The sequence below is a fragment of the Mobula birostris genome, chromosome 23, assembly GCF_030028105.1.
Source record: "Mobula birostris isolate sMobBir1 chromosome 23, sMobBir1.hap1, whole genome shotgun sequence".
Taxonomy (NCBI): Eukaryota; Metazoa; Chordata; class Chondrichthyes; order Myliobatiformes; family Myliobatidae; genus Mobula; species Mobula birostris.
In genome coordinates this window covers 46,876,676-46,891,133 of record NC_092392.1, presented here as the reverse complement: position 1 = coordinate 46,891,133, position 14,458 = coordinate 46,876,676, and the positions used below count along the sequence as shown (strand labels likewise).

At 40.0% G+C, this 14,458-nt stretch overlaps 1 protein-coding gene across 1 annotated transcript in view; it reads left to right on the top strand.

The window, feature by feature from the left end:
* Positions 1-14,127, top strand: part of vwf (von Willebrand factor) — a 128,113-nt gene extending 113,986 nt beyond the window's left edge. The window contains 4 exon segments of the mRNA XM_072241674.1: positions 1,785-1,913; positions 3,266-3,305; positions 4,687-4,790; positions 13,653-14,127. Coding sequence (XP_072097775.1) covers positions 1,785-1,913; positions 3,266-3,305; positions 4,687-4,790; positions 13,653-13,838 — 459 coding nt within the window. The 3' untranslated portion in view covers positions 13,839-14,127.
* The last annotated feature ends 331 nt before the right edge of the window (positions 14,128-14,458 follow it).

Here is a 14,458-nt window from a genome sequence, read left to right as displayed (position 1 = left end):
AAACCTGTTAGCCGTGCCTTTCTTCCAACAAGCTCATTATTCCCTCTATCATATCTAAAATACGGAACCCAGGAACACTCAGCTGCTAGTCTTGCCCTTACTGCAAAGTCTCGGTAATGGCTACAATATCATAATTCCACATACTGATCAATGATCTAAGTTCATCTGCCTTGCCTGCAATATTCCCTGCATTGAAAGTCAGGACAGCCTTTGTTGGTCAACCTTTCGGTTCCTGTCTTTGTACGTAGGTTTAACATATACTTTTCCCACTAGCAATCAACTATCTGCCCTGGTACTCTGGTTCCCATCCCCCTATAACTCTAGTTTAAGTACCCCAGCACCCCCCTAGCCAACCTTCCCACAAGGATATTGGGTTCCTACCCCAGCTCAGGTCCCACCTTGCCTGGAAGAGAGCTCAATAATCCAAAGTTCTGACGCCCTCCCCCCATACCAGTTCCTTATCCACTTGTTAAATTATAGTATCTTCCTATTTATAGCCTTACTAGCAGAATGGCATGAGTAGCAATCCTGAGATCACCACTTTAGAAGTCCTGTCCATTATTTTAGCACCTAACTCCCTGAACTTACTTTTTGGGACCTTGTCATCCTTCCTGCCTATGTCACTGGTACTGACATAGGCCACAAACTCTGTCTGCTTACCCTCCTAAAGACTCACTTGAGATGTTCTTGACCGTGGTAACATGCCAACCAGCGATCTCCTTCTCATCCTCGGAACCTCCTGTTAGTTCCCTATCCAACGAGTCCTCTAGCTCTACTATTTGCCTCTTCTCCCACCTTCCCTTTTGAGTCACAGAGCCAGACTTACTGTCAGAGACTTGTGGCTTTTCTCTGCTAGGTCTGCCCACCTCCCACCCCCTAACAGCAGTATCCAAAACAATACATATTTGTTATTGAGGGGAATGGCCACAAGGGTATCCTGCTCTGGCTGCCTACCCAACTTCCCTCTCTTGCTGGTCATCCAGTTACCCATCTGTTTCAGTTTATGTGTAGCCACCTCCCTCTATGTCCTATTAATCAACCCCTCCATCTCCCGAATGGTCCGGTGTTCATTCTGCTCCAGGTCTCTTTCTTTAAAATGGTCAGTAAGAAGCTGCAACTGGATCCACTTTTTGCAGGTGTAGTTGTCAGGCATACTGGAGGTCTCCCTGCGTTCCCATATCTCCACTAACCTGATTGTCACTCATGCTGTTCTAAATGTGCTATAAGGAAGAAGGGAACTTACCTTAGCATCTGCCTCTCCTCGACAAAGCCTCTTGAGCCAAAGCCTCAGCTGCCCACTGTAACACTGGCCCATTCACACTACAGCTGCTTCAGCAATGGCTGCTCCACTTAAACCTAATATTCTTATTGGCCCTTGCAAAGCGCCTAATAACTCAAATGATTTCAGTAAGTCCTGCCAGGCTCCACTTATTTTTTTTCCTCTCTGGCACTATACTGTTGGTATCTAGGTCAATATTTAGTTCCCATCCAACATGACTAAAATCAGGCCTTTTGAGCATTTACATTATTCCTTGCAAAATTTTCTTGTATGTAAATTGTTCAATTTATTACAGAAAATGGTTGTACTTATTAAAAAAAACTACTTAGCTGACAATAGCTTTGTAATATCCTGTAAGGCCCCATGGGTTTTTTTTATAGACACAAATAACATTGTATTAACATTCATTATGTAAAATTAAAACAAAATTGTTCAGTTATAAACTTTTCGGAGCTTCGACTGGAGATTTTAATATGTATGTGAAGAGAGCATCTTGTTTCAACAGTCAGATGAAAGCTTCCAAGATAACTGTGACTCGTACAGATGCAAAGTGAATGAAAGAGGAGAATTTACGACAGAAAAGCGAACAACACTCTGCATGCCTTTTGACGAGCAAGGATGCAAATCAGAAGGGGTAAGGAATCAATGTGCTCAGTATCTACAGATGATAGGACTTGGTGAAATTCAGTCTATCAGACAGAAAACTGTTCAGTGCTGACATTGCTGCTGGCCTGTGACCATCACTCTAGAAGGTTAGGTAAAGAGATCAGTTTGACGACTGTAGATCATTCATTTCATGAAAAGCCTCTCGAAGCTGTTTTTGGGAGAATCCAATATTCACCTACCTGGCTGAGACCTGAGTTCACAAATTGTTGAAAGAGTTTCCTGACATCAGTTTTAATCCACCAGTCCTTACAATTTAACACTGTTTTGACCCTGTTCAGTAGGAACAAGCTAAATTTCTGAAATGTGGTTGTGTCTTCAACTTTGATGTTTCTTGCTGTAAAGGGAATATTTACTCTGAAGTGCTTGTCATTGGCTATCCAGGTGGAAGGGTTAAAACTCAACCAATCCAATAACTCCCATGGTCCATTCTGGCAGTCTTTGTAATGAATGCAGTTGACTGGTGCTAAATTAAGTTTCTTCCAATCTGAGCAAAGGCTTCAAGCAGGTATGGATGCTATGTGTTGTGGAAGCCTGCACAGAGGCATGATGAAACCTCAGAATTTGAAATGACTGAAGTGTATGGAGGGGCCATCTTTAGAACCAAATCCTAATGCCAAATAGTTAAGTAAAGGTGAACATGTATTTTGCTGCCTCGTATATACAAATCTGATTGTCTGCAGACTTTTGGTTTGGGAATATCAATGCCTGCACGATCCCTACCTCACAAAGTGGAACTTCATCCATCAATATACTGTGTCTGTTCTGGTGGTCTGCCACCCATATCTTGTGGCAGAGAGGTTACCTTTGCAGATCCTCTACATCACAGTGAGACAGCACCAGACAGTACACTCAGGTTTTTGTGTTGACGTGCTGACCACAATGAATATCAGTCTCAGTGTATTTCAGTAATGGAAACAGCTTCCACCTAGAGTAGCATTAGTGCTTTCCAATGTAAACGGTACACTATGTAACAGCTTGTAATTGCCATCTAATCATAACTGTATTTACCAGGTGTTCTCAACCTTTTTTGTGCCATTGACCCCTACCATTAACCAAGAGGTCCTGAGAACAGTCCCAATACTAGCGAGCAAGGAATTGATTTCTAAATTGTAATAGTAATACTCAGGAGGTTGGTCAGCATCTGAGGAGACGAAACAAAATTGATGCTTCGGCTCTGTGACTTTTCGTTAGAACTTTTATTTGAGAATTGTAGCTCCTGCATTGTTTGCTTTTCATTTCCTTTTAAGTAAAGCTGATGGACTACATTTTACAAACTTAAAAATATTCACTAATACATTTGTTCTCTCTCTTGGTACATAGGGTGAGATAGTACGTGTGGACAGTTCCTGCTGCTTCACCTGTGAGTAATTATGCAATAGTTCTGCAGCTATGATGTTTTGTTGTATAAAACTGTATTTAAAACTCTGTACATTTATGAACTCCACACATATTGATCAGTAGGCATTATTTAGTTTATTGGATAATTGTGGGTTACCATTGTGAAGACAGAATTGAGTGGTTAGAGATTTCCTCATTAAAATGGAGGAAGTTGCAGGAAAAAACAAAGGAAAACTGTATTAAGGGTTCAAAATGACTGAAAGTTATGTTTATACTACTGTTTCCAGGTTACCTATGCTGTTTTCAAGTTGGTAACAAAAAGACATAAATTCCGGGATAGGAGAGCAATACAATTTAACACAAAGGATCATGGGGCAGCATGGTAGCTACAGGTTAGCACAATGCTTTACAGTATCAGCAACCTGGGTTCAATTCCTGCTGTTGCATGTAAGGAGTTTGTACGTTCTTCCCGTGACTGAATGTGTTTCCCTTGCATCCTCTGGATTCCTCCCAGAGTCTAGAGACGTACCGGTTGGTAGGTTAATTAGTCTTTGTAAACTATCCCATCATTAGGCTAGGGTTAAATTGGGGGATTCTGTGTGGTCTGGCTCAAAGGGCCGGAACAGCCTATTCTCAATAATTAAATAAATAGGTGAAACTTTTCTCTTCAAACTATTGTTGAATTGAATAATTAATATAGTTAATAGGGCATATTAAAGGATAAAAGATGCCAAAGGATAGTGGGATTAGCTATAGAATTTAGGTAACCCAATGGTACGGACTACATTTGTATTGACACAGTCTGTACAGGAAGTGGAAGAGACTGTGGGCAGAAGAGCGTTTGTGGAATTTCATCCTGTTCAGGTTCTGCTGTTACTCTCAGCAAGGGGAAAGAAAAATCTACTCCCACATGAAAGAGTCTGCTGGTGCTCTAGGGTCACATCGGCTTTCTCAATTACCTTCAGAGCTGACCTGTTTGTTTATGGGTCCTGCCATGTTTGCATGAAGCACCACTGGAGAATCAATTGATCATGAAGGTTAATTATCTTTGCACAATGGTGACACAATGCCTTTCAAGAACTGGAACCATGCCTTTCAAGAACTGGAACCATCCTTGCTGCCCTTCTTGGATAATGTTTCACCCTACTGGTGGCCACTTTCTGGTCATGAAGATATGATTTCATGAGAATGGGCTGAATGCCCCTGATGTGATTATGATCACATCCCAAGCAGAGCACTAGTTTACAGATTTCATTGGTATGGTGGGATCTCCAAAATTTTAGTCCATATGACATGATAAATTTTACCTGCTGAAATATTAATGACAATATCCACTTATTATGTATCATCCACTTATTATGTATCATGATAGATTTTAAAATTCCTAATATTTTTGCATTCAGGCAAATACAAGTCAGAACAGTGCAAAAAAATAAATCTTTTGATTAAAAGGATTATCAAGGATAACTGTGCAACTGAAGGCGATGTCAACATCCATCATTGTGAGGTACTATTTCCTGTATAGTTTACTGCTATTTTGGTTAAGTCACTTTTCCCTTTGCACTGTAATGTCAGGCATTGAGTTGGGTACACTGCCAGCAAGAGGAGTCACAACTGTCTTTGAAAGTTTGCCTTCCTACTTCCACATCTTTTCTAGAAGTATTGAATAAATATAGAATGAGCTGGAATATCCAATTGCTTGTACATTGAGCCATGGTCACAGAGTGATACAGCATGGAAATAGGTTCTTCAGCCCACTGACGCAAGATTTCCATGTCACCTAGTCCCATTTGTCTGCATTTGCCCCATATCCTTTCAAATGTTTCCTATCCACCTACCTGCCCAAGTGCTCCTTAAATTTAATGTTTTTCAATGTTTAAGAGAAGTTTGGATAGGTACATGGATGGTAGGGGTATGGAGGGTGATGGGAATAGGCAGTTTAAATGGCTCAGCACAGACTAGATGGGCTGAATAGCCTGTTTCTATGCTGAACTTTTCCATGACCCTATGACTCCAAATGCTGTTGATATACCTGCCTCAAACAGTCAATCTACAGCTTATTCCATACACAGATCATTCTTTGGGTGGAAAAAGTTGCAGTTGTTTATTATGAGTGGGCATGTGGCCAAGTGGTAAAGGCATCCGACTAGAGACCTGAAGGTCGTGAGTTTGAGCCCCAGCCGAGGCAGCGTGTTGTGTCCTTGAGCAAGGTACTTAACCACACATTGCTCTGGACGACACGGGTGCCAAGCTGCATCGGTCCTTGCCCTTCCCTTGGACAACATCGGTGTCGTGGAGAGGGGAGACTTGCAGCATGGACAACTGCTGGTCTTCCATACAACCTTGCCCAGGCCTGCCCTTGCCCTGGACAGTGAAGACTAACGGATGCCTTAACTTAACTGTTTATTATGCCATTCGTGCTGTCATTAGTCAATTCTTTCATCTATGTTGAGAAATCTTTTCTTTACCTGCTTTTCTGCCTGATTTGTTTTCCCCAATAGCCATTCTTAAATCTTTGGTTGTACAAGATATTATTCAGATGCTGGAAATCTTGAGCAACACACACAAAATAGAGAGAAATGAACAGCTGGCATTTCTGGCTGAGACCCTTTCCCCTTCTGCAGAAATACTCGACCCAAAATGTTGAGTGCTTGTTTACCTCCAGAGATGCTGCCTAGTTCCTCCAGCAGTTTGTGTGGATAATACAAATATCTATTATCTTGATTTGTCAAGATAATACATACATTATTTTTCTGAGATCACATTGTAGAACAAATCAATTTGAAATTAAATAGTTTTATTAGAAACAAAGTATCAAATAATGAACACATAAATAACTAACAATACAATATAATAATGATATGCACAAACATGACTACAACAACATTTCTGCAAACATATGGCACTCATCACTAAACTGCTAGTTAACCTGGGCTTTAGCCACACCTTAGCCTGATTTAAATTTTATTTCTGTTGCTTTGTTGGATATCAATGCTTTGAGAATCCAGTTGGATTTAATGTGCAACAATCACAAGTTCCTTGTAGCTGTCATGCAAATAATGATTAAGTATACATAAATGGATGCTCTTTGTACAACTTCCCTGGTGCAGGCTATTGACCCCCTACTACCTCAGACACAAATCAGCCAATTGTCTTCTGACTTTCAGAGACTGACAGACTGCCAAGCATGTAAATTATGGTCAGCTGTATTTAATTAAGCCTGTAGTAATCAGGAACTTGTCTGTTGCAGGTTCTATACTAGGTACAATTTTTTTTTAAATGCTGAAAGTACTCTGTAGGTCAGGCAGCATCTCTGGGAAGAGAAGCAGAGTTAATGTTTCAAGTTGAATATCCTTCATCAGAATTCCTCTATGTGCATATTATCCTCCAGATCTGGGTGTAGAATATCCCCAGTGAACTAAGTTCCAGAGATTTCTGACTTATTTAAGTTGAATTTCCAGGGTATGCACATGTAAAAGCCCTGAACATGCTGGACTCCACAAAAGACAATTCTTGCAGTGCATGTTATAGTGAAGGGTGTATTGTGCACATAGCAGTAGGGTGTAGTGCAATGGCAAATCACACCCACTGCAAACAGTGACAGCTTGCAAGTATATTTGGTATCAAAGGGACCATTTTAACTTGCACAAATACAAGTTATTAAAGAGAATGCCAATAGAACTCTTCCATTCTGGATTTACCACAGGAAAGTTGAAAACAACCACAGATCATTAGATGATCAGATTAAAAGAGATTATTACTGGTGGAACTGAATTCTCAACAGACCATTCTTTGTGTTAGTGGAATTCTTTTAGGTAATAAACAAGTTATTTTTCCTAACCCTGTTAGCAGGTTTGGGTAATGCAAATTACTTTTTCTATTCCCGATAATATAGTTGATAATGTGCATAGAGTTCATTAAACAAATGAAAAACAACCAGTTTTTCAGCAATATTAAAGCACGAAGTTATATGTCTATAACTGAGAGTTTTATTTGAAGAGTCAAACTCCCTTCAGTAATTAAATTCAACTACCAGAATCATCTGTTCATTCTCCACCTATGATGGTTTAATTGGAAGAGACTGAGGGCTATTAAGTCCACTTGCTTGCACATGTTCCATAGATTAAGTGCTATATTTATACACCATAATTTAGTCTTCAATTCTCTTAGGTTTCCACACAGCAATTTTAATGGAGGGGTTGATAATCTGTTTCTCTTGCAAATGCCATCGCCAAGGAGCACTTGGCACTGGACCACCCTCTGTGGGTCGCTGATTAACACATCTCAGAGGAAAGAGGAAGTAAGGAACACCAGTCATGTTCCATTGCACCATACCATTGTGTCCCTGCTTCAGTGCACCACATCACCACTGTGTGAAATTTATCACTAGAAACAACCTATATATTACCAATATATAACATTGTAATAATCCAGAAAAAAGACCTAGGTTCTATTTAGCTACTGAGCAAAGTGAATGTTGTAAATGCTTTTAGGGCTATTTCGGCATAGACAGTTGATAGGAAAAAGTGCAGATGTTGGAATGAGAATAAAAACCAGAAAGTGTTGGAGAAAGTCACAGGTCAGGCAGCATCTGTGAGTAGAGAAACAAAGGTGACATTTCATGTGGATAGGGTGGTGAAGAAAGCTTTTGGTATGCTGGCTTTTATAAATCAGACAATTGAGTATAGGAGTTGGGATGCAATGTTGAAATTGTACAAGGCATTGATGAGGCCAAATTTGGAGTATTGTGTACAGTTTTGGTCACTGAATTATAGGAAAGATGTCAACAAAATAGAGAGAGTACAGAGAAGATTTACTAGAATGTTACCTGGGTTTCATCACCTGAGTTACAGAGAAAGGTTGAACAAGTTGGGTCTTTATTCTCTGGAATGTAGAAGGTTGAGGGGGGAGTTGATAGGGGTATTTAAAATTATGAGGGGGATAGATAGAGTTGACGTGGATAGGTTTTTTCCATTGAGAGTGGGGGAGATTCAAACAAGAGGACATGAGTTGAGAGCTAAAAGGCAAAAGTTTAGGGGTAACATGAGGGGGAACTTCTTTACTCAGAGATTGGTAGCTGTGTGGAATGAGCTTCCAGCAGAAGTGGTTGAGGCAGGTTTGATGTTGTCATTTAAAGTTAAATTGGATAGCTATATGGACAGGAAAGGAATGGAGGGTTATGGGCTGAGTGCAGGTCGATGGGACTAGGTGAGAGTAAGAGTTCAGCATGGACTACAAGGGCCGAGATGGCCTGTTTCTGTGCTGTGATGTTTATATAGTTATTTCAGTTGGGAGAGCTGTCATCAGAGCTGTCGGGTACTGTTTCTGGTATTTTAGCAGGTAATAAACAAAATTGCAGCATCAACCCGGTGAACTGGATAATAGTCTCAAGTGATGTTTTGACCTGAATTTTCCTAAGAAATTTTGTGAAGGCATCAATGATTCTACATAACTGCTGGAAAACCAGGATTTTTGTGCAGAAACACAGATGTCCCAGGATGAATGAAGCTCAGGAAGTGTTTCCCCATTCAGTTCAATAAACAAGAAAGTCTAAAAGGGGGCCAAGTTGAGAACCAATTAATTTTAGATCTTTTCAATTGTTTGGATGCTAAATAGTTCATGTCTTAATAGTTGTTTATTACTTTTTATTTTATTACTTCTACTTTTCAGAATGGTTTACAAGTTTAAATGCTTTAAATGTTTTTTGAATAATTCTTTAATAGATGTCTGGGGCCTTTGGTAGTTCCAGCTAAGCCTGGCTTTGTTGGCTATTGAAGATTCCTTTCAGAGTTACACACACAAAGTTATAGAGGAAATCAGCAGGTCATGGTTGCATCTATGGAGAGGAATAAAGAGACAATGTTTTGGGGTGAGACCCTCCATTGCGACTCTTCCTGAAACATGGACTCCTTATTCATCTCCAGAGATGTTGCCTGACCTCCTGAGCTTCTCTGGCATTTTGTGGGTGTTACTCTAGATTTCCAGCATCTGCAGAATACCTTCTGAAAATTTCTTTTGCCCTGTTCGTGACAGTGGCTATGGGATTTATTCTCGTACCCACCACATGATCCAGTAATGGCCTTGTAGCCTTGATCAGATTGTTGCTAACTACCAGGCAGGTAGCCACTGATGGCAAATTCTGGCCTCTTTATCTTTTAGTGTTTTACTTAAGAGCATTACAGAGTATTTTTATTCTATTGTGTTCCCAGTAGGAACCAATGCTCAATAGTAATATGTTCCAGAGAAATTAACTTGAGTGCCATAGTCCTTTATTTCACTGTGTTGCCAAAAATGATTGAGTGTGTCATAACATGGGTTCCCACATATTACCACCACACCCAGTCTAGGAATAAAAGAGAAAACGCTGGAAGCAGTCAGTGGGCCAGGCATCACCTATGAAAAGAGAATCAGAGTTAGCACAACCACAAGAAGATTTGCATATACTTGAAATCCAGACTAACACCCACAGAATGCTGGAAGAACTCAGCAGGTCAGGCAGCATCTATGGAGAAGAATAAACAGTCGATGTTTCTGGCCGAGAGTCCTGAAGAAGAACCTCAGCACAAACCATCGACTGCTTATTCTTTTCCATAGATGTTTCCTGATCTGCTGAGTTCTCCCAGCATTTTGTGAGTGTTGCATCAGTTACAATTTCAGCTCTGAGATGCATATGAGTTTTTGCTTTTGATTCAGATTTCCAGCATCTGCTTTTCACAACCAGTCCAGAATTTCCTAGTCTCTGTTTTTTTTTCCAGTCAATTTTCAAAAAAAAAATCCAGTGTTTCTCATGATCCTATGGTTTTCTTTTGGATATGCCCTTAGCAGTATCCAGGGTTTATTTCCAAAGTAATTGAATCCAGGACAACCCTGTACAGTTGATGACCTTAATTTCAGTTCTCCCTCCAAGCACTAATTTGCAACAGGAATGTGGGTGAGAAAATTTAACCTCACTCTCCCCTTTTAAGAATATTTCCATTCATGTTACAACCGTTTTGTACCTCACTGGCATGCTATAAATTTATATTGGATGCCATTCCTCATTTTTTGGCAAGCTGTATGAATTAAAACTTCTGTGGGTAAAAATATTAATTTGGTTATATCAACATCATCAACACAATTCAGCCACTTACATCCAAATTCCACAGCAAAAAGGCCCATGTCTTTTAAAGTGCTTCAAAGTCACTTTACGTTCGCTGCTTCACCTTGGAATATGACTTTATTTTAAATGCTCCAGATGTGCTATTTTTAGCAAGACTTGTGACTGTGCTGCATATTTTGCTGGGTAATTATTCAGACCCATAAAGATGCCTTGTTACACAATGCACTACCAGATTTTACCAGTGAGGGGCACTGTGCAAGGTCATTGGGTGGGTAAAACTGGATCTATTGAACATGGAGATGATAAAAACTAATTGCAAATCTTTTTCTCCCCACTCATTCACACATAGACATGTCCATGCATAAGTGCATGCCTGTTCACACATGTATTTAACCATATATCCCAGCGCTATGGAACATTCGGTTCATGTTAGAAATGTTGCTTTTTTATGTACCTAGCCAATCAAAGCACTGATACTTGGCACTCCTTAATGAAGAGACCAATCCATACCTCACAGCTAATATCATTATAAGGAAACCAGGAAATATGAGCAGATATTCCAATTTATTTGGAGATACAGTGCTGATTTTCTCACTGTTCATATGCAAAACATAATTACAAAATTCTAGTGTGCCTCACATTATCAGTTCAGTTGAATTTTTCAGAGCAAGGTATTGGTGGTGTTCATCCTTGCTAAACATTATTTACTAGCTGTTGGACTGCATCTATCTAACTAACACAGGACAAGAACAATGCTAAGAAAACTTAGTCTTAGCAGCCATAATTGATCAAGCTTGTATATAAGCATCTTATGTGTTTACATTTATTGGGTCTTTTTATTACAGTGATATTTATATTATTGTTTTTTGTGCTGCGTCAGATCCAGAGTAAGAATTACTTCATTCTCTTTTACTCTTGTGTGCTGGAAGTGACAATCACGAATCTTGAATCACAACCACCCACTCTGCAAACTACAATCCTAGTCCCCACTTCTTCACACATACATGCCATAAATGAGTATGCACACAAGTGCAGAGTCATTTGTGCACACTGACACACTAGTACACACTTTTGCATATACTCACATGTACACACACACAAACGCACACAGCCTCATGTGTATCCATACAAGTGCATCGACACACACCCAGTTTTGTTCACATACACTCTCAAATGTATACACATTCATTCTCACAGGCATTCTCTGACACACAAACTTTTCTTACCTGACAACACACACATGCACTAACACTCTTACATCCATGCACAAAACTTATTGACACACATATTCCTCCATGTTACCTCTTTTTCCTTACATACAAACACAGTTATTCATAGACACTCACACAGACTTTCCCATTCTCTGTCGCTCCCTCTCTCGCTCGCACAAAATTGTGCATCTATTATTCATACATGTAAGTGCAAACTTCAAATTTCCACTAGGTATATACATTCTGAAATCTTGCCTAAAGTACAAAATTGAATTCAATATCAAAACAAAATTTTGAAATCCAGATTAAAGTAAAATGATAACAGAAAGACAACTTACATTGGAGGAAGTACATTCAGATTGGATGGTTGTGACTAGTGTTGTCCCATGAGGATCTGTTCTGGGACCTCTACGTGATTTTTATTAACAACCTGGATGTGGGCGTATAAGGGTAGGTTGGAAAGTTTACAGACGACACAAAGGTTGGTGGTGTTGTAGATAGTGTAGAGGATTGTCGAAGATTGCAGAGAGACATTGATAGGATGCAGAAGTGGGCTGAGAAGTGGCAGATGGAGTTCAACCCAAAGAAGTGTGAAGTGGTACACTTTGGAAGGACAAACTCCAAGGCAGAGTACAAAGTAAATGGCAGGATATTTGGTAGTGTGGAGGAGCAGAGCGATCTGGGGGTACATGTCCACAGATCCCTGAAAGTTGCGTCACAGGTGTATAGGGTAGTTAAGAAAGCTTATGGGGTGTTAGCTTTCATAAGTCGAGGGATAGAGTTTAAGAGTCGCGATGTAATGATGCAGCTCTATGAAACTCTGGTTAGGCCACACTTGGAGTAGTGTGTCCAGTTCTGGTCGCCTCACTATAGGAAGGATGTGGAAGCATTGGAAAGGGTACAGAGGAGATTTACCAGGATGCTGCCTGGTTTAGAGAGTATGCATTATGATCAGAGATTAAGGGAGCTAGGGCTTTACTCTTTGGAGAGGAGGAGGATGGGAGGAGACATGATAGAGGTGTACAAGATAATAAGAGGAATAGATAGAGTGGCTAGCCAGCGCCTCTTCCCCAGGGCACCACTGCTCAATACAAGAGGAACATGGCTTTAAGGTAAGGGGTGGGAAGTTTAAGGGGGATATTAGAGGAAGGTTTTTTACTCTGAGAGTGGTTGGTGCGTGGAATGCACTGCCTGAGTCAGTGGTAGAGGCAGATACACTAGTGAAGTTTAAGAGACTACTAGACAGGTATATGGAAGAATTTAAGGTGGGCGGTTATATGGGAGGCAGGGTTTGAGGGTTGGCACAACAGTGTGGGCCGAAGGGCCTGTAATGTGCTGTACCATTATGTCCTGAAGTACCTTATAACCAATAAAGTACTGTAAGTTTCAGATGTAATCACTGTTGTGGGATATGGTGACTAATAGACAGCAAAACATGCAGCAAACTCCAACAGCTTAGTGATAATAACCAAACATTTTTTTCTTCCTGAGACGTTGGTTGATGGATAAGTATCAGACGGGAAAACTCCCTTGCTCTTTGAAATTCTGCGAGAGTATATGGGATCTCAGATTATGGCTCACCTGAATGATGAGAGGTCAGTCATTTAAAACTGAGGCGAGTAGAGAGTTTATACAGATGTTGTAAACTATTAGATTTCTTCATCTCCTCAGGGTCCTCAGTTGTTAAAGCTGCTTCAAGCTGAGTCAGTTTTAGTTGCCTGGATAAACAGAGGACATAAGGATGAGGCTTGATACTTAACACTGGTGATGATTCCATTCAATGGTGTGAACAGGTTTAAGTTTCCATATAGCCTCCTTTTGTTTCTATAATCTTCCTTCTCCTGTCACTCCAGTTGGACAATCCTATCTGCATCTACAATATTCTGCAACACAAAAAGCAGCCCAATTAGTTTCCAGGTTCATTTCAGAAAAAAACAAACTTGTGGATGGAATAATTCGAATACAGTCCCATCTCCGATAACAAAACTGGATTCAGTCTTTACCATATCACAGCTTTTACCTTGCAGCCATTCAGCTGGTGATTCCTTCTGTCTTTCAGGGGCACTGTCTGAGTAAATATGGCTACTCCTTGCAGAAGAATGAGATTGAAAGCGAATGCACCTGCTGCTCAGCAAAAGCATCTGCACCCATCCTGGTGCCTCTGAGATGTCAAAACGGAACTGTGATTCAACACACAGTAATGGATGTGCAGGAATGTGGATGTGTTGCTCATAACTGTACATAAATGAACTGAAACATGTTGAAGGCATTGCCAGACCTTTTGACCAAGAAATTCTAATATTTCAAATTCAGAATTTAATTCCCAGTTTCTTGTTGCTTTACAAGTGATAATATCCAACTTAATGTCTCTTGCTCAGAAAACATTCATTGTAAATTTCACTTATTGCAAATTCTTGCTTTGTTGCTGAAGTAACAGTTCTGAATTAATGTCCTATTCACCATATAAACTATGTTGGTTTCAAATTTACACAAATGAATGCAAATAAAACTCATCTGTAGGGTTGAAACCCAAATAGTGATCAGTGGATCTTTATTTTGGTGTTAAGAAAGCTTTAAGGTCATTTCAAACATCTCAACCCATCATTGCCCTGAACTAGCTCACAGAGTTACCTTTACATCACACTCTTCTACATGTGCAGCACAAACTTTCCTTTTGATGTGTAAATTAAACCCTGTTTGAAAAGTTGCTATTGAAATGTTTTTCCGCCATTTGTTTGAACTCAGCAGCACTAACTAGAATGTAGGCTTTGGATTGAGATATAGATGAGTGAATTTCCCACCTTTGAACTCTTCAAATAATGACAGGCTGCCTCCATTTCATGGCATTTGATGCACGTTTTTAGG